Below are 24,505 nucleotides of genomic sequence, written 5' to 3' on the forward strand. Positions count from 1 at the left end.
CTAATTAATGCTAAATTTGTGTGCATAAAAGGAAAGGGATGCAGTTGCTGAATTAGGAGTTTATTTCCATTAAATAATAATATAACATAATATATTTTCCTCCCCCTTAATGCTTATATTTTTTTTTCCTACCACAGTTCCTTGATAGCCAGGAACTAAATACAAAAAGGTATTGCTTAATTAGGAATAAATTAATCTACTAAATTAACATTCAGTTCTGCTACCTGACTATTTGTTGAAGTTGGCCATTTTTTTTTATTCCATATGTAGTTGATTGCTTCTAGTGTTCAGAAGATCGATATCCAAACAAGGCTCAAACTTTTTGCATTCTAAAAAAAAAATAGTTTCTTATCTTACAATGAGCCCCTGGGAGTCACTTTGCCCACTGTTAGTCTATTCTTTGCAGTCATCACCATTGTGATGCTGGGAATTTTCATTAAAAAGCAGGACACCCCCATTGTCAAAGCCAACAACAGGAACCTCACTTATACTTTTCTCATTGCCCTTCTGCTCTCCTTTCTCTGCACTTTCCTTTTTGTTGGGCAACCTGATCAAGTGAAATGTCTCATGCATCAAACTGCTTTTGGTATTATTTTCTCTATAACCCTTTCTTGCATTTTGGGTAAAACAACCATAGTTGTTCTTGCTTTCATGGCCAGACAGCCAGGTTCCAAAATGCAGAAATGGGTGGGGAAAAGGATGGCTCTTTCTATTGTCCTTTCTTGCTCTTTGACTAATGATCTGTTTAGCATGGCTGGCAATTTCTCTCCCGTTCCCAGATTCTGACATGCACTATGTGGCTGAGGAAATTGTCTTACAATGTAATGAAGGTTCAACCACTATGTTTATACCATTCTTAGTTTTTTGGGATTCTTGACTGCTATTAGATTCTCAATTGCTTTCCTAGCTAGGAAGTTACCTGACAGCTTTAATGAAGCCAAATTTATCACCTTTAGCATGTTTGTCTTTTGTAGTGTGGGGATATCATTTGTTCCCACCTACTTGAGCATGAAGGCAAATATATGGTGACTGTGGAGATCTTTTCCATTTTGGCTTCCGTAGCTAGATTACTGGGCTGCATATTTTTGCCCAAATGCTACATCGTTATTTTGAGACCTGATTTGAATACAAAGGAGCAATTAACAAAGAAAAAATTGTGAATATGGAGTTCAATTTGCCCATTGATTCAATGCAAACTTCCCCCTATTCCAATATAAAATTCAGTGTTCATTACATGCTGGAGTTTCTGGAACCTGGAATCGGTACATAAATTTGAACATAACTTCACCCTCATCATCAAAAGCCCTAGAACTTTCTATCAAGTGACCATAACTTTGGTTCTCTTTAGGAAAATTGCTTATAAAAAGAACAATATAATACTTCACTAGAATATTTTGGCTAACTGCAATGAAATGTTAAAAACAATATCTGAGTGCTCACACTTGTACATTCTGAACTGTTGAAATTCAAATTTTCTTCTGGCTGTTCCTGTGAATTGGTTTTTATGTCACGTATAGATGTCAAGATTCAGTCTGAATCAGAAGTTGATAAAGTTTGCAAAAAGGGTCCTTAACATTTTTCTCCCTTGCCACTTTCCATTTTTATATACTGTTTACAAGACTTTAATATTTTATTTGTATACCACTCAGATAATCTGTGAAGGATATGGTTGGTTTTAAAATATGATGAATAAATAAATGATTGTGCTCTGATTACTAAGTATCTGAATTTTAATTTTGTGACCATGGAACTGCAATGAGGACAACTATGAGGATCTCTAAGAAGTACTGTTCCTTCAATAATATCATAACTTTAATTGGTCTTTTAAAGAGTGAATATTAAATGAGACTTCAGGTTTTGGATCATGACACCTTCGGACATGCAGGGGGAGAAATTTATAAATGTATTCAGAACAATTTATAATAAGCAATCAGCCAAAGTAATGATAAATAGAAGCATGACTGAGAAGATCAATATTATGAAAGGAACAAGACAGGGCTGTCCCCTATCTCCATTGTTGTTGTTCTGACATTAGAGGTATTAAATAGATATATAAGACAGAATAATGACATAAAATGGATGAAAATTAAGAGGGAAGAATATAAGCTACAAGCATTCGCAGACGATTTAGTATTTATTTTGGAGAAACATTAGAGACAGGACCTGTATTAATAGAACAAATAGAAAAATATGGTGAGGTAGCTGGGTTGAAAATTAATAAAGATAAAACCAAAATGTTAGTGAAAAATATTACTGAAAAACAAAAAAAGAACTGGTGGGAAAATTAGATATACAGATTGTAAAGAAGGTAAAAATATATAGGGATCCACCTGACAGCAAGATGCACAACAATTAAAGAGGATAATTATCATAAATTGAACAGACAAATTGAAGTAAATTTGGATAAATGGAAAAATGTACAATTATCATTAATGGGAAGGATTGCGATAATCAAAATGAATATATTACCACGATTATTGTTTTTGTTTTCAACAATACCAATAAGATTAGATAAGAAATATTTGAGGGGCTTAACAAAATAATCTTGAAATATATTTGGCAGGGAAAAAAGGCAAGGATTAATCTAAAAATGTTACCAGATACAAGATTGAGAGGTGAGTTTGGTCTACCTAATTGGGAATTGTACTATCAGGCTGCAGCATTATCATGGATGAGAGAATGGATCTTACTGAGGAATACAAGATTATTGACATTAGAGGGACATGATTTACAGTTGGGATGGCATGCTTTTATATGGTATGGAAAAAACAGAATACATAGCTATTTCCAGAGATACCATAGAAGGAATTATTTATTTGTGGTCTGGGAGAAAGTAAAGAGAAAGCATTATTTGAAGATTCCAAATTGGCTCTCAACTATGGAGGCACTAATGCACCCCAATATGTTTAACATGGGAAACATTATAAGATATAAAGACTTACTAACAGATATGGGGGAGTTAAAACCAAACAACAATTAGAGGAACAAGGAATAAAAATGGCTTGGTTCATGAGAACGCAAATACAATCTAGATATGAAAAAGATGTTAAAATAGATTGTGTTAATTTGGGGACAACAGAGTTAGATGAAATACTCACAGGAACGGAAGAAAAATAGATTAAAAAATGTACAATTATCTACTACATATGGAGTTAGAGAAGGAACAAGTGAAAGAGACAATGATAAAATGGACAAGGAATTTTGAATATACAATTGAATTAGATAGATGGCAGCAAGTATGGGAAAGAAACTATAAATTGACAATGGCGACTGCGTATAAAGAAAATATGTACAAAATGTTTTACAGATGACACATGTTTCCAGAAAGATTAGCTAAGATGTTTAAGGACAGGTCTATGAAATGTTGGAAATGTCATCAGATACTAGGTTCCTTCTACCATATTTGGTGGACATGTGTAGAAGCTAAAACTTATTGGAATATAATTAGAACATGGATAGAAAAGATGATATAACAACATATAGAACTAAGACCAGAAATATTCCTGTTGGGTATTCTACCAGAGAAATAAAATAAAAAGAAAACATATTTAATTATTCATATAATCATGGCAGCCAGGATTGTGTTTGCACAAAATTGGAAAGCACTGAAAGCCCCTCCAGAGGAGGACTAACAATTACAATTAAAGATAAGACAGAGTCAGACTACTATGAAATCTAGGGAACTTTTTATGAATGTCTGGAAAAAGAATATGGTTAAAAGATAGTTAACATCAATTTAGATGGAAGAAGAAGGAGCAGATAAGGAGGGAGACCCAGGCGACACAGTATTGAATAACTGGAAGTTGTATAAATATTTATAGAAGTATATACCGAGAAGATTAGATAAATAGAAGTATTAATGTAAGGGAAAATTAATCTTATTGTATATAATACAGATAGGGAAATTTGGAGAGAGGAGTTGCTCAGACTGTCACATCGTCTGTCGTCATCCCGATGAAATAAATGCAGGAATGCAGGAACAAAGTGCAAGTCAAGTATTTTAATCCCTAACAAACAAAGTCAGCACTGGGAGTGGTTTGCTCCCAGTGCTTCATATAACAGTGCCACACCCAAAACCCAACCCTCCAACCAGTAACTACCATCCACCCAGCTGTCTTGAAAAGTCTGTTTGTCCAGCCCTGGCCCTCCCCCAGCTGAACCCCACCCCTATGCCCTGATTCCTGTTCATTCAAGATGGAGCCTTCTGCTGATGTGCAGCTTCCAGGCTCCTCCGGTAACAGTGAGTTTGCTTGTGCCTCGCAGTGTTCTGTGTTGGGCAGCCCCTGGTTCAACTTCCCAGCTGGCTCACCCCCCGTTCGTCCAGCTGCTGCACAGAGCGTCCGCACTGTTAGAAAGCCCCCCTCGCCCGGTTTTGGCTCTTTGCTGGCTTGCGCATGTCACCCGGGCTTTGCAATGGCCCGCTTTCATCCAACAGTCAGCTGAGCAGCGGGCCGGTGATGCTTGGGGTTTCCGGGTGCTGACCGGCCAGGTTCAGCAATGTCTTTCTGGTTTCCGACACCCAGCTGGTTGGCGGGGTGGCGAGGCTTGGGTTTCTCTGCTGCCGGCTGAAGCGAGGGGCCATGCAGCGTTGCAGCTGGGTACGGAAGCAGTGGGTTGTTCTCTGAATTCCCCCCACCAGTGATTGGCAAGCCCCGTAGGGCTTGACATGCAGCCCCCTCTACCACGTCTTTACCTGGAAGATAAGGAGAGATGGGTGAGTCCATTTTTCCGCAGTTTCTACTACTCGGCTTCCCTGGACATTGACGGTGGAACACCTGTAGGAGCCGAGGAGCATGTACATCTGCCACCCCAACCCAGGAGGCCTCTGAGAGGAGTACCCCTTCCACCGGATAAGATATTGCAATTTACCGTGGCGGACCCACAAGTCAATAATTTTCTGTACCTCATATTGCGACCCATTTACTGGTCCCAGTGCCTTACAGCCCACTGGCTTGACAGGGACATTACCCCTGAATTGTATCTGAAGAGGGATGAGAGGGAATAAAGAAGAGGAGAGAGAAAAGAGTAAAGGAGGGAAGAAGGAAGTAGGAAGGTTGGAGGAGAAGAGAAGTGGGGAGAAGTGGTGAAGGAAAGAGAAGAGGAGAAGAAGAAGAGGGAAGTAGGGAAGAGAAGAAAGGGAGAAAGAAGGTAGAGAAGAAGGAATGTGGATACGGTGAAAGGGGAAATGGGCGAGCAACACCAAAAGTCATGTGTATGTATTTATTTCATTTTATCAAAAGTATCTTATATATGAATGTAAACAGAATGTATGTTAACATCTGATAAATATCATGGTATATGTATGGAGGAGAGTTTGATAAAATTAAAAATAAATATTTAAAAAAAAGGATTGGGGACTCTGCGAGGTGTAAGTTGAGCGGCAGTTTGTGGATTGGGGATAATTGCCTCGGTAACCTCCTCCCGTTCGCTTTTGTATTGGGGTAACTGGGATAGCACATCAGCTAGGAAGTTCTTTCCTCCTGGTATGTACTTTAGAGTGAAGTTGAAGCAGTTAAAATACTGTGCCCACTGTACTTGCTTTGGGGACAATTTGCGGGGAGTTTTCAGTGCTTCTAGATTTTTGTGATCTGTCCTTACCTCAAATGGCACCTTGCTCCCTTCTAGATAGTGTCGCCATTTTAATAGCACCCATCTAAATGCGAAGGCCTCTTTCTCCCAGATTGCCCATCTCCACTCACAGGGTTGCAGGATCCCATTTTTGTTCTTTTGCAGTAACACAGCTCCAACTGCCACATTGCTGGCATCGGCTTGAATCACAAAGGGTTCCCTTGGGCAGGGGTGCTTTAGGACCGGTTCAGCAGCATATAGTCTCTTTAAATTCTCAAAAGCTGTTTGACAGCCCATTGTCCGGGCTAGTGGTTGGCCCGGTCATGGCTTCCCTCCTCCTTTGCCTGTTTTGAGTAGTTCTGTAAGGGGTAGGTCAATCTCGGCAAAAGAGGGGATGATAAAAGTTGGCAAAACCCAGAAAGCTCTGGAGCTGTTTTGGGGGGCTGCCATTCGATTATAGTTTTCACCTTGGCTGGATCCATTTCAATACCCTCGTTGGAAATTCTGTGGCCAAGATAGTCTAATCGGATTTGGTAAAATTCACATTTTGACAATTTGGCATAAAGCTTGGCATTCAATAGTTTCTTTAACACTTCTCTCACCAGCTTTATGTGATCAGTCATATTCGTGTATATCAGGATATCATCAAGATACACCAAAACCCTTTGTACAAGTGATCATGTAGGACCTCATTAATCAACTGCATAAATATGGCTGGGGCCCCCTGTAGTCCAAATGGCATGACTTTGAACTGATAGGACAGTTGTAGGCAGTTTTCCACTCATCTCCCTCTTTTATTCTCACCCGGTAATATGCTTCTCTTAGGTCTAATTTAGTGAAGACACTCCCCTTAGCTAGATGGGTGAATAAGTCCTTTAGGAGGGAGAGGGGGTATTTATTTTCCACACTCACAGCATTGAGACCCTAATAGTCTATGCAGAGGTGAAGAGACCCATTTTTTTCTCTTTGAACAACACAGGGGCTCCCATGGTAGATTTGGCCCATTCGATAAACTCCCTCACTAGGTTTTAGTTCACGTATCGCTGCATCTCCTCCATTTCAAGGGGGGACATGGCATACATTCTTGGTCATGGGAGTTTGGCTCCTGGCACCAGTTCGATGGAGCAGTCATTGGGCCTGTGAGGGGGTAGAACATCACATTCTTTTTCACTAAATGCCTCCGCCAGGTCCCAGTATTCATTGGGGATGACTGGTTTGCCTGGAGGCAGTGAGGCGGCCATGTGTGCTCACCCATTGGGTAGCCTAAGATGCCCAGCAACATCTGTTGAATAAATGGGGGGATTAGGCCTTATAGGTAGTCTCATACTTCTCATTCCTTTCTCCCACCAGATAAATGCCTTCCATTTGTCTAACCAGGCTAGCCCTAGGATCACTGCCTCAGTCATTTTTGGAGCCACCAGGAAGCAAATAAACTCCCAGTGTGCACCTATTTCTAGGCGTAAGGGCTTGGTTAATTGTGTGACAAGAGTCCCTCCCATCAGGGAGCCATTGGCTTGCTCAAACCTCATCGATTTGGAAAGCTGTTTTGCCCATATCCCCATTTTCATGGCAAATGGCAGACTAATAATGCAGCGGGTGCATCCAGGATCAATTAGCACGTTTAAGTCTATTTGTGCCCCAGACTTAGGGATTATAAGTTTGATGGCCAGTGAAAAAGGCAGGATTTGTCAACTCACCATCGGGTTGTTCTCTCCTTCATCATCGCTGTCAAAGGAGGGTAGATCAGGGGCGGGTCCACCCGGAGTCCTGGCATCCTCCTGTGGGGGGGGTGTAATCTGGGTGACAGGTTCCTGAGTGAGCCGGTTGGATTTTTCTCTCATTAGCCGCTGAGCAGGTTTCTTTCTCATTGCTGGTTCTAATCTGCTCTGCAGTTGGGGGTAGGGGACTGGACAGGTGGCTGCTCGATTCCTTCTTGTCCACATCGGAAACACTTAAAGGAAGGGCGTGTAAGTGGCCTGGGTCTTTCAGCCATTGTAGTAGTTGAAGGCTTTCATGGGGGTGATTGCTGTCTGGGTAGCTCTGGTTGCTGCTCGGGTTCATGTTGGGGAGGCTTCTTATAGCGAGAAAGCTTAACATCTAACTTCACTGCTGTCTGGTACCACTCCTGTAGCCAATCAGATACTTCTTGATAGATGCAGGCCTGAGAGAGGTGATCGTCTAATCCCTCGACAAAGTATTGAATCAGGGATTGTTTGGGCCACCCCTTTATTCAGCCTGCTATCTTGTGGAACTCTTGCACATACTCCAGGGCAGGCCTGTCGGCTTGTTTTATTTTGTGGATTTGTTCTTCTGCTTTGAGGCCTATGGATGGTCCTCAAATCTTTCAGTCCTAGGAGGAAAAGGTGGGGATCTCCCAGTTCGGGGGCTTGCTCACTATATAGATTGTTCAGCCATTCAGATGCTTCTCCCTCTAGGTTTGACGCAATGACATCGACCATGGCGCCTGGTTCTGGGTAGAGATAGGCCCTGTGATTCAAGTGAGAACGCACTTGGTTCAGAAAAAAAATCAGTTTCTCTTGGTCCCCATTGAAGGTTGCTCTGAAAGTTGGTGTCAATACAGGCTGTTGCAGCCCCCACTGGGGCTGTTGGCCCCATCCTGCCTGCTGATCCACTGGCTGTTTTGCTCTCTGCTGCTGGCCAGCAGGGGCTGGTGGTGCCCCCTGTTGCTGTAGGCCTCTCAATGGCTGATGGACAAGTGGGGTTTGTTGCTGGGCCTTCCTCATCTGTGGGCCCACCAGCTGTCGCTGTCCTGGCTTTTGCACCACCCCAAGCTGCTGCAAGGTTTGTTTTTTGTTTTTGTTTTATTTGTGATAATGAAAGATATTTTGCTATTAAATGAGGAGCTATTAGAATGAGAACCAGAATATATTTATCTATAAAGAAGGTAAATTTTGGAATAATATGTGTATTTTAGTTATGTTAATTATCTTATAATGAAATGAGGGAAATTAAGGTTATCCGAAGCTTAAACATTGGTTATAAAAGGCTAAATTGGAATATATAAACTGGAATTAAATAAAACCCAAAAACAGGACTTGGGTATGTATAATTAAAATAGTATTGATAAATGTATTGACTGATTGAGCTTTAATTAGAAATTTATTGACATGAATACGATATAATATTTGTGGGAAATAGTGAGGGAACATTTATTGATGTAACCTGAGATATATATGAATGATTTTGTTATTGACTGATTACCCTATCACCACACTGCTCCCTAAGTATCTGGATGTAAAAATTTGAAAAACTAATAAAACTTGCTTAAAAAAAAAGAAGTACTGCTCCTTCAATAACGTCACAACTTTAATTGGTCTTTTAAAGAGTGGATATTAAATGAGAGAATCTATAAAAAATAAATATGTTTAATTGTTATTGCAGAATATTTAAATATCAAGCAATGAATGGAAAGAATTGTACCTCAGATTTGTCACTTGCTGAGTTGCTGCATGCATCTCTTGATTATATTAGCATCTATCAGACAAAGTTGCTGTAATTTGTTCATAGATCCAGGGGGCCAATGCCTGTGGAGCAGTCTGGCTTCAATATCTGGGAATAGTTTGAATCTATTGAGCCTGAGAAAATGTATCGGTCCTTAGGGCTATGAGCTCAGCCATCTCCTTTTTAGATCCCAGTGGCTTTCAAAACCAACAAACATTTTACCCTTCTATATAAACTCAAAGGATCAATGTGGGTAGCACTGTTTTTTTGCTGGTTTGCCTTCTTTCTGTGATGTATATTCCAGACAGTGATGATTGGCAAAAAGATGCTGCCTTTGGCCATCACTGTGTGATGTTCTCAGTTCAAGGTATCATCAGTTCAAAAAAGTGGCATACTATGGGTTTTATTTCCTAGAAAGATGTATTTGATGGGCCCTAGAGGAAGGAAGGAAGGAAGGAAGGAAGGAAGGAAGGAAGGAAGGAAGGAAGGAAGGAAGGAAGGAAGGAAGGAAGGAAGGAAAGATTTAAACTTTATAAATAAGTGAATTTCTTATTTTAGTATTTGTATATTATCATATTCTTAAATTTATTTGTCCATGTGGTCAAAGAAGTACTGGTAAAGGACAAAGTAAAAATAAATATGTTCAAGTGACCCTTATTTCTTTACTACAAAGAAACTGATTCAAGTTATTTTTTTGTATATGATAAAAGGAGCAACATTTGTAGCAGCCATCAAATTTCATAATTAATGAGGAAGGAATCCTATGACTGGTAGATTATTATTTTTTTTCATTTCCCATATATAATTGATAAAGAGATTTGTTGCAGGGCTATAAAATATCAATAGTGGATAAATTGATTGGTGGTGGCTCATGTCACTCATCAAGCCAGAAAAAAAAAATATGGTTCATACTATATGACTTTGAGGATATGAAGTAAAAAATCATTTAAAATGAGTAAAAAGAGCCAAGCTATATTATTACTTTGCAATAAAAACAGTATTAAAAAATATGGTCCTCCTAGAACTTAGAACATTCTATTTTGAGATTGATTCACTTTGTAAATGTGGCTCAAATAAAAAGTTGTTTTCAATGGTATTCCTTTATTATTTGCATATTCACTTGGAATTACACACTGTTCCTATCCCAAAGGACTCTGAGCAGCTCACAGGTCTGCTTCCATTAGAAAGGTTAAAAAGAAATATCATAATTTAATCAATTATAAATACAATAATCAAAGTGCTTAAAGACCTATCAGAAGGATAAATAAAGGTGGACGGGATCCTATAACATTATGGGCTAATTTCTCTTTGGCTCTTTGGAAAAAAATCATGCTTTAATGTATGCCCTAACAGGTCAAAGTCAGATAGTTGTATTGTTGCAGAGAATTTAATGGTTACAGCTACAGAACTAGCATTTGTTCATTTAAATTTTCATTTTTTTCTCTATCTCTTTTACAGTTTTCAGTTATGAGTTCTTTTTTTTTCTTAGCCCATATATATCATTCTACTTTCTCCACAATCTCTGAGGAGCTTCACCAAACATTCATTGATTTCCCATATAATTACCCAGAGAATCTTACTAATGTGGTTTTTTTTCTCAACTCTTTCAGGAATTCTTAGGCACAGCAGTAAAGAATAGCTCAAGACTGAAAGAGTCTGTTAATTGTGGGATCAGAATGTTAGAGATGTAACAACCTTTTTTCTTAGAAAGAATATTTATTCTAATAAGTGAGAGTTTTTTCCCCTTATGTTTCATTCTTACAGATGGAACTGGTTCACATGTAGTGAAAAATATTTTCTTGAAGAAGATGGAATTTTCCATGGTAGTGATGGCAATGTTGTCAATGTTACTGTCAGGAGCTACATGCCTTATTCTGCATACTAAAGGATGTTCTGTGGGGAAACTTCCCCTTAATAAGCACAAGTATTTTCTGCCAGGAGATTTCATAATGGCTGGGATACTATCTCAGTTCTACATGATATCTGATCCAGTTGATTTCACAAGGCACCCATCTGAAGAACTGGTTGATGAGCTCATGTAAAGACTTTATCTTCTTTACTTAAACCATGTATCTTTCTCTAATAGGTTGCCCTGGCAAATAAATACACAAACACACTTATGACAATTCTCCCATTGGTGTTTTTATTCAAATTCCATATTGAGATTTTCTTGTTTTCTTACTGTTAAATGAATCATTAGTGAGGTACTATCACGGTGTTGTACTATTTGTAGCTAAATCTGTTAATCATTTAATTCTTTCACTTAATATTAGGGAACAGTTGCATGCTTTGAATTATTTTCCAAACAGCTGTTGAGCATACATGGAACACAGACTTAGAGCTCTCTGCCCTAATGAAACATCAATGACTTTTATTGGGATATCCCAGAAAAAAACATAAAATATAAGATTTGTCCTCAAGTTTACTCCAAAAACAGTTTTCATGCCTATATCCACCATAAAACATATCCAAGAAGAAGATATATATATATATATATATTCTGAGGTTTTTACGGGTGTTTGTATGTAGGTCCAGGTGTTTGTATGTAGGTCTTTGGTTATTCGGATTTTCTCCCACATAGAATTGGAAGTGTCTTGGCGATGTTTCGATGAAGTCTCATTCATCATCTTCAGCTGAAAGCACCAGCCTGAAGATGACCAATGAGACTTCGTCGAAACGTCGCCAAGACACTTCCAATTCTATGTGGGAGAAAACCCGAATAACCAAAGACCTACATATATGAGGTTTTCGCGGGTGTTTGAGGTTTTCGCGGGTGTTTGTATGTAGGTCTTTGATTGTTCGGGTTTTCTCCCACGTAAAATTGGAAGTGTCTTGGAAGTCCCATTCGTCATCTTCAGGCTGGTGTTTTCGGCTTCGTGCTTATATATATATATCGTGCTTCTAGAAATATATATAATATATATCCTTATATTTTTATCTAACAAGTAAAAGAAAAAATGAACACCAGGATATAATAAACCAGCCTGTTTAATATAAACAAGCCTGTGGTTAAGAAGAGTCACTAAGCTTTCATCCGACCAAAAAACTGTTGGCGTCATCAGAGTTAGAATAGCAGGAGATCGGGAAGGTAGCTCATATAGCCTCCATATGAATTACATATGGGTTTTAATATGATCATTTTTCTTCAAGCAATTTATTTGTTTCTAGTAAAAATTGTTTATGATGAATTAAAAGAATCATAACATCCTGCCTAGATCCACACAATATATCTTTTGTTGCAGATTTTTCCTGCAGAACTACCAACATATCATGGCCTTGGTTTTTGCTGTAAAGGAGATAAATGAAAAAAAACATATATTATCCAACATGAGTTTGGGTACTGATATCTCTAATAGTTATTTCATGGCAAGATGGACTTACTTGGCTTCAATGGAGCTTCTCTCAACACGTGGCAGATTCATCCCCAACTATAAGTGTGATGCCAAGGACTGGGCAGTATCTGCTATTGCAGGACCTAACTCTCACATCTGTCCCTTCATGGCAAACATCTTGAATGTCTACAAGATGCCCCAGGTGAGATTTTTTTTTCTAGGACTAAGTATACACTGTAAGAATAACCTTGAAAGGCAGGAGGAAGAACTGCAGTCCTATAAAAAAAGTCTGATAAAAGAAATTTGAGACTAAACCAGAAGTGTTCTTTGAGAAAGCATCTCAGGATTGACACCCACCCCTCCCCATTTCTCTGGAAAGTTAAGGCAGGAGGAGGGAAAGTGTTTTCCTACTTGCAAGGTTAATGTCATCCCTTCCAGATTGTCTAGGGTAGGAAATCAAAATCACACATACTAATAATTCTTTTATTGTAAGGTTACAATAACAGAGTCTTGCAAATATTAAACTACCTCCCATTTTTTTTCTTTTACAAAGTAATGTTTACAAAAATACAACAAATAAACCAACTTTTCTTTTTATTACTTTTTTGTGGTTTGGAAATAAAGTGGTAATCCAAACAATGATGAACAACATACCACGTGTTTACAGAAGAAATAGATAATTTTAGGTACTTTACTTGATTTATTCTTCAATCTGAATCTATGAAGAATGTCAGCTCTGGTAGACTGTCTAGACTAGAAAATGAAATCATGAATACTAATAGTTATGTTATTGTAAGTTACAATAATCTTGTAACCCTCACCTTTTTTTTTTACTTTTATAAAGCCATGTTTAGAAAACAACAAATAATCATTTCTTTCCTTGAGTATTATATTTTGTGATGTGGAATTAAAATGGAAGTCCAAACTATGTGTTTGCAGATGAGATGGATATTTTTTTTCGTACTTTACTTGTTTTATTCCTCAATCTGAATCATCTGAACAATTAATACAAAATGATTTTTTGACATATTTACAAATACACTGAAGAGAAATGTCAATATATAGTCATGCATCCATTTCCCTACCATGCTTTAGTAAAAATATTAGGAATTCATGGACCTGATTGAGTAATAGTATTTCTTGATCTTTGTACTGCACACTGGTCTTCCTTCCTTCCTTCCTTCCTTCCTTCCTTCCTTCCTTCCTTCCTTCCTTCCTTCCTTCCTTCCTTCCTTCCTTCCCTCCCTCCCTCCCTCCCTCCATCCATCCATCCCTCCCCCCTTACAACCTCTCTCCTTCCCTCCTTCCTGTCTATAAATGTTATTCATGGTGATTCAAATAAATTAAAAAATGAAGTCATGTAATACAAATGAATGAAAGCTGCACATAAAATTACATAAAATGCTCTATATACTGTATAAGTTAAAGTTAATTCCCTTATACCACATTCAAGCAATTCTTGCTGTTATTTACTAACATTTACTAAACACAGGGTACTGCGATATTATAAGAATTCCTCCTCCTCCTCCTCCTCCTCCTCCTAAGATCAGGATAATCAATAGATTAATAAATCCTAAATAGACATGGTCAGTTCCATCAGCCAGAATATGTTATCAGGATTTCTATGGCAAATTGAATGTGGTAGAATTGTAGATTCTACCACAAACTTATTGACTTAAGTTTCTTTAAACATAAGACAGTACTTCTGCTTTTCTCAAATTCTGAAATTAGGGAAAGTATCCAAAGATTTATCACTAGTTGCTTTTCAGATCACTCAATGTTGGTTGTTGGGGAGCTGCATATTTGTTAGAAATATTAGAAATAAGGAAGGAAAGTACTCAACTTGTACCATACTTGTTTCTGGAATTCAGATACTACACAATGGAAAATAAGAGAAAGATACATTACCAAAATATGAAATAACTGAAATGAAAAGGAGGAAACTAATTCATTTGCTCTTCCAGTTCTTGTTAGATTGCAACCTATATCCATCTTTACATGCATATTTGTATGAGGATGCCTCCATATATGTTCATATGTATTCATGTGAGGATGCCTCATTTGGTTGGCACAGCAACCAAACAGGACAAGTACAGACTCCAATGGATAGATAGGACTGCAGAAAAAACAACAACATTTCAATCAGCCTGCCTTCCATTGAGGACCTGTATACTGAATGAGCCAGAAAGAGGACTGAGAAAATATCTACAGACCCTTCACATCCAGGACATAAACTGTTTCAACTTCTCCCCTTAGGATGCTGCTATAGGGCACTGTATGTCAAAACAACCAGATACAAAGATTTTTTTTCCCCTTGCCATCTCTCTGCTAAACACCTAATGTCCACAGCACTGCTTTATACCTAAAGATACTTACCCATGAAGTAGGGCTGTATTACTTCTCATCTTTCTTAATACCTTCTGCTATTGGTATCTTATGATTTTTCACTTGTTTGTATCTTATGATTTATGATCTACGATCTATCACTTTGTTGTTTGTATATACACTGAGAGCTTTAATGGTTGTAAAAATACGAATCCCGGGCATATTTGTTCAATGATGCAATCTTCGATCTCCGGGAAGAGTATACTCCAGTTATTTATTGTTAAAACAACATTTAAAAACAATAAAAACAGTTACATACAAGGTTAAAACAACTTAGCTTTCACTGGTCCTCTGCCAGCGTCCTTAGAGTGGGGCTTAGGGGGTGGGAAAGTTCTTTTTATCCCCTTGCTGATCCAACTGCCTACTCATTGCCCTCGTGACAGGGCCACTCTTCCTGATTGCCTGTAACTGCCTTAACTGTTCCGCCCTCTCTTTTTTGCACTCTAATACTGTGTTTTTCTGCTCTTTCATCCTTGTGCCATCTCCCCCTCCCTGCGCTGTTATTATCAACACACTCCTCAATCCCTCCTCTCTTTGCGTTCCATTGCCAGTTCCTATCTCATCTTCCTCCTCCAACTCCCCTCCTCTCCTAACCTGCCGATTCATACGGCCTTTTTGTCTTCTGTTTTCCATTTCTGTCATCTTTCCCTTCTCCAATATTTCCCTTTCCCTGACCTGCTTACTTGTGTACGCTTCCTGTCTACCATCATCCTCTCCTATCACTCTTCCCTTCTCCAAATTATCTCTCTTCCTCTTCTGTCAGTCTCCCTGCTGTTCCTGTTTCCCATCCTGCCTTCCTATCAACCTTCCTCTCTCCAGTAGTTGGTCTACCCCCTCAGTCTGCCGATCCCCCTGCTGTTCCTGTCCTGCCCGATCCATTCCTATCCTTCTTAGCTCCCTCAACACTTCTCCCCCCCCACCCGCCAATCTGTCCATGCCTATATTACATCATTCATTCCCATCGCCCCTTCTTTCTCCAATTCTCCTCTATCTCTAACCTGCCCGTCCTGCCCTACTCCATCCATTCCTGTCAATCCCCCTTCCTTCAACCCTCCCACCTATTGATTAACATATTGCTCCTGCCTTTTATCAACCATTCCTATCGATGTTCTCTTCCTCAATATCTTTCCCTTCCTAGTCCGTTGCTCTACCTGCTGTTCCTGTTTGCCCTCCTCCACTGCTGTCCCTCTTCCCCTCTCCAATGTCCCCCTCGTAATCTGCTGACCTGCCTGCTGTTCATCCATTTCTGTCCATCCTCTCTTTTCTAGCATTCCTCCTCCTCTAACCTGCTGTCCTACATGCTGTTCCCACAAGCCAACATCCATTCCTATTAAACTCTCCTTCCCAAGCTTTCCTCCCCCCCAATCTGCCATCCTGCCTGTTATTCTTATATGTCCTTCTCCTTTCCTATCAGTCCCCCCCTCTGTTTCCTCCCCCCCTCTCCAATCCACTGCTCTGTTTGCTGTTCCTTCCAGCATTCTTCCTCCCCTTACCTGCTGTCCTACGTACTATTCCCACCTACCAACATGCGTTCCTGTTGGATTCTCCTCCCCAAACTTCCCTCCCCCCCAACTGCCATCCTACCTATTATTTCTGCCTGTCCTTCTCCATTCCTGTCAATCCCACCCTCTCCTGTTTCCTCCCCTCCTCTAATCCGCAGCTCTGCCTGCTGTTCCTGACTATTCTCCTCCATTCTTACTCCCTTCTCAAACGTCCTCTCTCCCCCCATGAATATGCTTCCAATCTTACATGCCTCATCTTTTCTGTTCTTTTCTCTCTCCCCTTCCCTTTTGATCAGTCCCCTGGGGTCGGGCATACCCCTCCCCCGTGTTCTGGGTTGTACGATCAATTCCGCTGTTCCCAAGCCTCTTCCCTGGTCCCCTTCTCCTTGCAATCCCTCATCATGCCCATCTCCTCTTCCCTTACTCCCCTTACCTGTCTTTGACCCTAATACTTCCTCATCTGTCTCTATCTTTAATGTGTCTATGGGATCCTCCCTATGCCTAGTCATGTAGTGAATACCCCCCCCCAGTCCTGGTTTCACCTCTGACAATCGGCATCCGTCTCTTGACATGCTCTTCCTGCACTCTTAGTGCCTGATACGCCGAGGGCAGTTCTATACATCGGTTGATGAGTCTGTGTTGGAGAACCAGGCCTCCTTTAGTAAGCATCCTCCTTTGGAGGAGTCCTGGGCAATGGCTTCTGCCTCCTTGAAATCAAAAGAATGTCCGATGTTAATCATGTGCATCCATATTTGAGAGTATTGCTCCTGCCTTCTGACAGCCAATTTATGTTCATGTATCCTGTTTTTTATTCGTTTGGCTGTCTCCCCCGTATAATTACATTGGCAGTCTTTGCAGTGCACTCTGTATATGACCACTGATCTTTCTTCCTTCGGCAATGGCTCTTTAGGGCACATGACTTTTATCCGGAGTGTCTGATCAGGCCGGTGAGCAACTTTAATGTTACAAGGTGCCAATATGCACGCTGTTACTTCTGATACTCCCTGGACATATGGTATTGTTGTCTGGGCCATTGTCCCTGGATCATTCGGTGCCCTGCGGGGTTCTTGACGTTTGCTATACCTCCGAATGAAGCTAGTTGGGTAGCCATTCCACTTGCACACTTGATAAAGATGTGCACGCTCCCTCTGCTTAGTCTTCCTGGTATTACAGTGCGTGTCTATACGTGCAAATAATGTCCTTACGCATGAGATCTTATGGGCTGCTGGGTGATTACTCATATAGTGCAACATCCTGTCGGTGTGAGTGGCTTTTATATACACCGTCGTATGGAGGGCACCATTAATTTGACGTGTAACCAAAATGTCTAGGAAGGCCAAACTGCCATTGGCCTCCTCCTCCACCGTGAATTGTATATCCGGGAATATTGAGTTGAGTTTCTCCATAAAGGCAGTTTTCTTCGCCCGTTTGACGATGACGAAAGTATTGTCTACATACCTGGCCCAAAACTCCAGTTGGTAATCGGCCATTTTGTATCGAATCACATGTGGCCAATAAAAAATAAAGAATAAAGATTATGATAAGAATATGTGATGCTAGAGGAGGGTTGTGGTGTATATTGAGCCAAAACCATATTCTTATATTGCTCATCCTATTTTATTTTCATACCATCCTGATTTTATTGCTTCAATTTTTCTTCCATTTCCTATGAGGAAAAGACTAATGAAATGTGAGGATAGATTTCCTATCTTAAGCAGGACCAGTCACATTTAACTCTTAAAATTTGTGATCCAATTTCCTGAATTCATTTTGGGGGCTCCAACTTTAATAATAGCTGTTGAATGAAAATCCTTTCTGAACATAATTACATTTTATATTAATATTTGTAACAAAGACTGTAAATTAAGGACAGATTTTTTTAAAAATTTAATCAATATTTTATTTTGGAAAACTGTGCTCCTTTTTTCTCCTATCTCTAGCTCACATATGGATCTTCCCCATTGATAGATGACAAGATACAAGGTGCTTTCTTCCATCGTTTTTTCCCAAATGCTGATCAACAGATTATGGGTATTCTCCAGTTGCTATTGTATTTTAGATGGATATGGATTGGATTGATTTCTCAACCTGATAAAAGTGGAGAGAGATTCTTACAAAATGCTGTTCCTTTGTTTTTGCAGAAAGGTATCTGCTTTGACTTTATGGAAGAGATGGCCAAGGAAACATTTTCTAATGATATTGCAGGGGCATTTAAAGAGTTTAGTAAAATGTATATTATCATCATGAAGAGCACTGCCAATGTTATCATCCTATATTGTGAAAACCAGGTCACTGTCATTTTTAGAATGTTGCCCTATTTTACAGAATTTGAAGACATACCCATTGTGAGAAAAGATAAAGTTTGGATAATGCCAGCCCAGATGGAGTTTACATCCCTTCCGTTTCAGAAAACTAGGCGTATGGAAGTTTTCCATGGTGTTATAACTTTTTCAATTTCTTCCAAGGAGATTTCTGGATTCAATAAATTCCTTCAGATGAGAAACCCAACTTCAGAAGTGGAAGACCATTTAATGAGAGTGTTCTGGGAAGAGGCTTTTGAATGTTCTTTTCCTAAAGATAAGTTAGATAAAGACACTGGAATGCTGTGCACTGGAGAAGAGAAGTTGAAGAATCTACCTAAGTCTGTGTTTGACACCACCCTGACTGGGCAGAGTTACAGCATCTATAATGCAGTCTATGCTGTGAGACACGCTTTACAAGCCATGTTTTCCCCTAAACACAGAACAAGGGGAGAAGTTGGGAGAGAAACCTTTTTGACTCATAAAGCATGGCAGGTAAAAGAATGAATGAACATTTCCCACTACTCTTCTGTTTGATGTAATGAGCTGTTATGTAATGTAGTCAATGAGAACATTGGAGTGTTCTCATAGACTGCATTAGTGATAATTTCCAGTCTCCTGCCAAAACATTTTCCCAATCATTTTGTGAGATTTTTTTTTTTTTTTTTTTTGTAATTGTGAATAGATAAAAATGCTTCAACAATAGGGGAGAAAAGATTTAGATACAGCAGCACTGGCATGATTGGCAGAGGTTCAAAATGTCTGTGGCAGAGAAGAAATATGAATAGATGTGGAGGAACAATAATTGCATTAATGAACCTATTCATATGAAATCAATATCCCTAACTGAATTCATTCTTTCTTTCTTTCTCCTTCCTTCCTTCCTTCCTTCCTTCCTTCCTTCCTTCCTTCCTTCCTTCCTTCCTTCCTTCCTTCCTTCCTTCTTTTTCCATTAACTGTCATTCTTTGTTTCTGTTTAGCTCAATCACTATTTGAGAACCATTTCATTTAATAACACAGTAGGACAGAAACTCTCCTTTAATGAAAACGGGGATCTAGAGACTGGATTTGACATTGTCAACTGGGTCACCTTCCCAAACCAGACATTTACTAAAGTCAAAGTTGGAAAAATTGACCCAACAGCTTCTCCAAATAAGCTGTTCACCATTTCTGCACAAGACATCACCTGGCCTGCCATGTTTAACCAGGTATTCCCTGCTCAGATTTCAACCTGTGTTCAGGTAGTCCTTGACTTATGACCATAACTGAGCCCAATTTCTGTCGTTAAGTGAGACATTTATTAAGTGAGTTTTGCTCCACTGTATGACCTATCTTGCTACAATCATTAAGTGAATCACTGCAATTGATAAGTTAGTAACCCAGTTGTTAAGTGAATCTGGCTTCCCTGTTGACTTTGTTTGTCAAAAGATTGCAAAAGGTGATCACATGACCTTTGGACACTGCAACCATCATAAACAAGAACCAGTTGCCAAGCATATGAATTCTGATCACATGATCATGGGGATGCTACAAAGGTGGTAACTGTGAAAAATGGCCAGAAATCATTTTTTTTTCAGAATTATTGTATCTTTGAATAGTCATTAAATGAACTCTTGTAAGTTGAGGACTACCTGTACATCATTTCCCTTCCCTTCTTGCTTTTGGTATTATAAATTTGAATTGATCTTGTCCTTCAAGTTGTCAGATTGAAAACCACAAAGATGAAAACATGATGGATGGGTAGCATTTAGCAGTAGAATGATGAACTGATGCTTTTAAACAAAATGAATCAATCAAGGAAGAATGAAAGGCTGAATAAACAAATCAAAACTGTACAGGAAGGAAGGAAGGAAGGAAGGAAGGAAGGAAGGAAGGAAGGAAGGAAGGAAGGAAGGAAGGAAGGAAGGAAGGAAGGATGTTCTGTCAAGTCCCCCTTTAGGCCCAAGAATTATAAAATTTTAAAATTATAAAACTGTTGCTTATATTTTAATTATTTTTCTTATCAATCCTTGAAAGATAAAGGAAAATAATTGGTGCTTACTTTCCTGGCATTGATGGGAAAAAGGAAATGGGGAATCCCATGTCAATGATCATGTTAACCCTGGTTCAGATAGAACACCTGGCCATTGCTGAGGCCAAAGGAGAGAAAGGAATTGAAATTCAGGGAAAAAATATTTCCAACTGTCATTCATGTAGCCAAATGATGCTATCTTCCTGTGTCCAGTTCTTAGTTTTCTTGCATTTGGTTTTGATTCTAACTCTCATTCCCTGTAACATTTCCATTCATTTACTATAATTGCTTTTAAACATAAGGAGATATTGGGACACCCAAACCCAAAAGTTATTATTTAAGAGTAAATTCCACAACTAAATAGAATATTTTGAAAGAAAACTTACAAGTTGGAATAAATCCTGCTTTCATTTATTGATAGGTTCAACCTCTTTCTTTGTGCAATGACAATTGCTGTGCAGGCTACAGGAAGATGAAAATAGAGGGGAAGCCTTTTTGTTGTTATGATTGCCTTCCATGTGCAAAAGGGAAAATTTCAAACCGGATGGGTAAGAGTTGTGTTGTGCAAGAATATTCAGTCTTTTTAACTGTAATTCAAAATGCTAATATTTAAACCTCCTACAACTGACTAATTTGGTGACCAAATCAATGATATTGCTATATACATACTAAAAATGAAAAGATATTTCAGAGCATCCAAAAATAAATATCCAATATTTTTTCCAAATTATGACTTCTGATTAATGCTGAAACTTTATTTTGTAAGATGACAGATCTTGTGTTGATATGTGTGTGTAAAAGAGGAAAAGGATAAAACTGGGATCCATTTGCTGATTTTAGGAGTGTAATTCCTAAAACAAAATACCATGAAATACACATTTTCCCCTTCCTTCGAAAACTAAGCCATTTTTGTTTCACTTTGTTCAGGAAATATCTGAATGATAAGAGATTGTTAACCAAATCATTATTAGATTTTATAATAAGACAGTTCTTAACAACAAAGCAATAAGAACTTTCAGAAGATCTGGCATTTTTACAAAAAGACACTAAATATAAACAAGCATTACTTAATTAGGAATAAATGAACATCTCCTAAAGAGGTACATCTGGCAGGACTGAGAAGAAGGGCCTTCTCTGTGTATCTCCCTCCCTCTGGAACGTCATCTCCACAAAAATTGGACTGCCCCCCCACTTGGACACTCTTTTGCAAGCCTTAAACACTCGATTCTGCCAACTGATCTGGGGAACCCAGGGTGGAATGGAGTCCATCAAATGGCTCATTTGATTATTTGTTGTGGCCAAGGTGATGTGGATTGCTCTTTTTTATTCATTTATATTAGACTTTTTATGCTGCCCAGTATCACTGAGAATGAGTAGCTTGCCATATTTTTTTTAAAAAAATAAATAAATCCCAATAATTAACTCTCAATCCTGCTATCTGGTATTTCTAGAAATTGTCATCATGTTTTCTTTTTCCAGATGCAGTTGATTGCTTCTATTGTTCAAAAGATCAATATCCAAACAATGCTCAAAATCTTTGCATTCAAAAAGAAGTAACATTCTTGTCTTACAATGAGCCACTGGGAGTCACCTTGACCACTGTTAGTCTGTCCTTTTCTGTCATCACAATTTTGGTGCTGGGAATCTTCATTAAAAAGCAAGAAACTCCGGTTGTCAAAGCCAACAACAGGAACCTCACTTACACCCTCCTCATTGCCCTTCTGCTCTCCTTCCTTTGCACTTTCCTTTTTGTTGGGAAACCTGATCAAGTGAAATGTCTCATGCAACAAACTACCTTCAGCACAATTTTCTCTATAGCCCTTTCCTGTATTTTGGGTAAAACAACCATAGTTGTTCTTGCTTTCATGGCCACAAAGCCAGATTCAAAATTGAGGAAATGGGTGGGGAAAAAGATGGCTATTTCTATTGTCCTTTCTTGTTCCCTGTCCCAATTCACAATCTGCTTAGTGTGGCTGGCAATTTCTCCCCCATTCCCAGATTCTGATATACACTCTATGGCTGAGGAAATTGTCTTACAATGTAATGCAGGTTCAACCACAATGTTTTATACCATTCTTTGCTTTCTGGGATTATTGACTGCTGTTAGCTTCTTAGTAGCCTTCCTAGCTAGGAAGTTACCTGACAGCTTTAATGAAACCAAATTTATCACCTTCAGTATGTTGGTCTTTTGTAGTGTCTGGATTTCATTTGTTCCAACCTATCTGAGCACTAAGGGAAAATACATGGTGGCTGTGGAGATCTTCTCCATTTTGGCTTCTACAGCTGGATTATTGGGCTGCATATTTTCCCCCAAATGCTACATCATTATTTTGAGACCTGATTTGAACACAAAGGGATGTTTAATAAAGAAGTAGTTCTGAAAATAATAATTTGATCATTATTCATTTCAACTTTCCCCCTATTCTAGCACAAAATTCAGGTATCATTACATGCTGAGATTTGTTGAATCTGGAATCTGTACAATAAATCTAACCATCTTCATCATGTCTACACAATCTTTTATCAAATACATCTGACACATAGCAAGGATGAAAATTTATATTAGTGGACTTTAACCAGGAAAGGACTAAAATGTTCTATCAAATGACTCTAACTCTGATTCCCGTAGGAACAATTGTTACTAAGTTAAAAACTTCCATAAATAACTTTATTGGTTTAGGATCTTTGTTCTCATAGAAATCCTGATATACAATATTTGTTTGCCCCTAACATTGCATTCTGAAGAGCCAAAATTTACAACTTTTTTCTTTTTTTTCTTCTAATTGGCAGATACTTTTCAAGTCATTTCTTGACCTAGATGAGGGGTTTTCAACCCTTTTACCCATTGTACCACTTTTAGGATAAGGCAATATTCAATAGCAAGGTGTCAAAATATTCACCTAGCAAGGTGTCAAAAACTTGATGACCAAAAGAAAGGGAAAAATATGATAAAGTACAGGTCATCCTCGACTTACAACAATTTGCTTAGTGACTATTCAAAGTTATAACAGCATTGAAAAAGTAACTTATGACCATTTTTCAGACTTATGATTGTCGCAGCATCTCCAGAGTCATGTGTTTTACATTTGGATGCTTAGCAACTGATTCATACTTATGATGGTCACAGTGTCCCAGGGTCATGTGATCACTTTTTGCAATTTTTTTCACAAGCAAAGTCAATGGCCGGGGGGGGCATGGCCAGCTCTTCACTCAGGTTGTGGGGTGCCTGTGGGGGGTGTGGGGGGATGTGGGGGGATTCATGGGTCTCTGGTGGAGGACGATGGGACAGGTGTGGGCACCTTCATTCCCTCCCTCTCTCCCTCCCATTGTCCCTTCCTTCCTTCCCTCCTCTTTGTCCCTTTCTTCTTCCCTCCCTCCCTTCCATTATCTCTCCCTCCCTCTCATTGTCCTTCTCTTCCCTTCCTTCCCTCCCTCTTTGTCCATTTCTTCTCTCCTCCCCTCTGTGGCCAGGAAGGGACAAGGGGAGGGGGACAGGCAGCCAGCATGGCTGGTGGCTGTGCTGCTGGTGGCCATGGCTTGAAAGACCACTGTAAATTACTGGATAAGAGCCACACAGCATTAAGAGCAGAATAGTGGGAAGATATTTGTAATGAGGGAGGGAGAAAAACAGGCATCCCTGAAGGAGACCAGCAAATGGTCCTCACCATCTTCACACACCTATGGACTCCAGGGGAAGGGATGCTGCGAGCGGCATGAGAGTCCACGTTACCTGTGCTATGCTGCTCAGACTCCAGCCTGATTTCGGCAGGCAGTGGTACATTTTTCTCACCATGTGGAGCAGCCAGGCGAGACGAACCGGCAACATGTTGGACCTGCCTGTGCGTCCGCAGAGGCAGAGGTAGAGGAGATTGCATGTGCTTCAGCCTCTGCGCATGCACAGGCAGGTTTGGCATGTCGCCGGTTCACCTCGCCTGGCTGCTCCAT

General features: G+C 39.4%; 1 protein-coding gene across 1 annotated transcript; it reads left to right on the forward strand.

Annotated features, from left to right (window-relative positions):
* Nucleotides 1-4,194: 4,194 nt before the first annotated feature.
* LOC120319594 (vomeronasal type-2 receptor 26-like) lies at nucleotides 4,195-22,935 on the forward strand. The gene is made up of 7 exons (XM_039368622.1): nucleotides 4,195-4,240; nucleotides 10,795-11,068; nucleotides 12,387-12,564; nucleotides 18,190-19,044; nucleotides 19,530-19,757; nucleotides 20,982-21,108; nucleotides 22,040-22,935. Exons 1-7 carry the CDS (start codon nucleotides 4,195-4,197, stop codon nucleotides 22,933-22,935), a joined length of 2,604 nt encoding a protein of 867 aa, XP_039224556.1.
* The last annotated feature ends 1,570 nt before the right edge of the window (nucleotides 22,936-24,505 follow it).

This window comes from Crotalus tigris, unplaced genomic scaffold (genome assembly GCF_016545835.1).
Source record: "Crotalus tigris isolate CLP2741 ecotype Arizona unplaced genomic scaffold, ASM1654583v1 scf7180000020873.166745, whole genome shotgun sequence".
Lineage (NCBI taxonomy): Eukaryota > Metazoa > Chordata > Lepidosauria > Squamata > Viperidae > Crotalus > Crotalus tigris.

Bases quoted from the DNA above. Each gene is read 5' to 3' on its own strand.
- LOC120319594 (XM_039368622.1), top strand. From the start codon at position 4,195: ATGGAGCCTTCTGCTGATGTGCAGCTTCCAGGCTCCTCCGGTAACA. The intron at 12,565-18,189 runs GTGAGATTTTTT...TCCTATCTCTAG, and splicing joins ATGTCTACAAGATGCCCCAG to CTCACATATGGATCTTCCCC. The intron at 19,045-19,529 runs GTAAAAGAATGA...GTTTCTGTTTAG, and splicing joins TGACTCATAAAGCATGGCAG to CTCAATCACTATTTGAGAAC.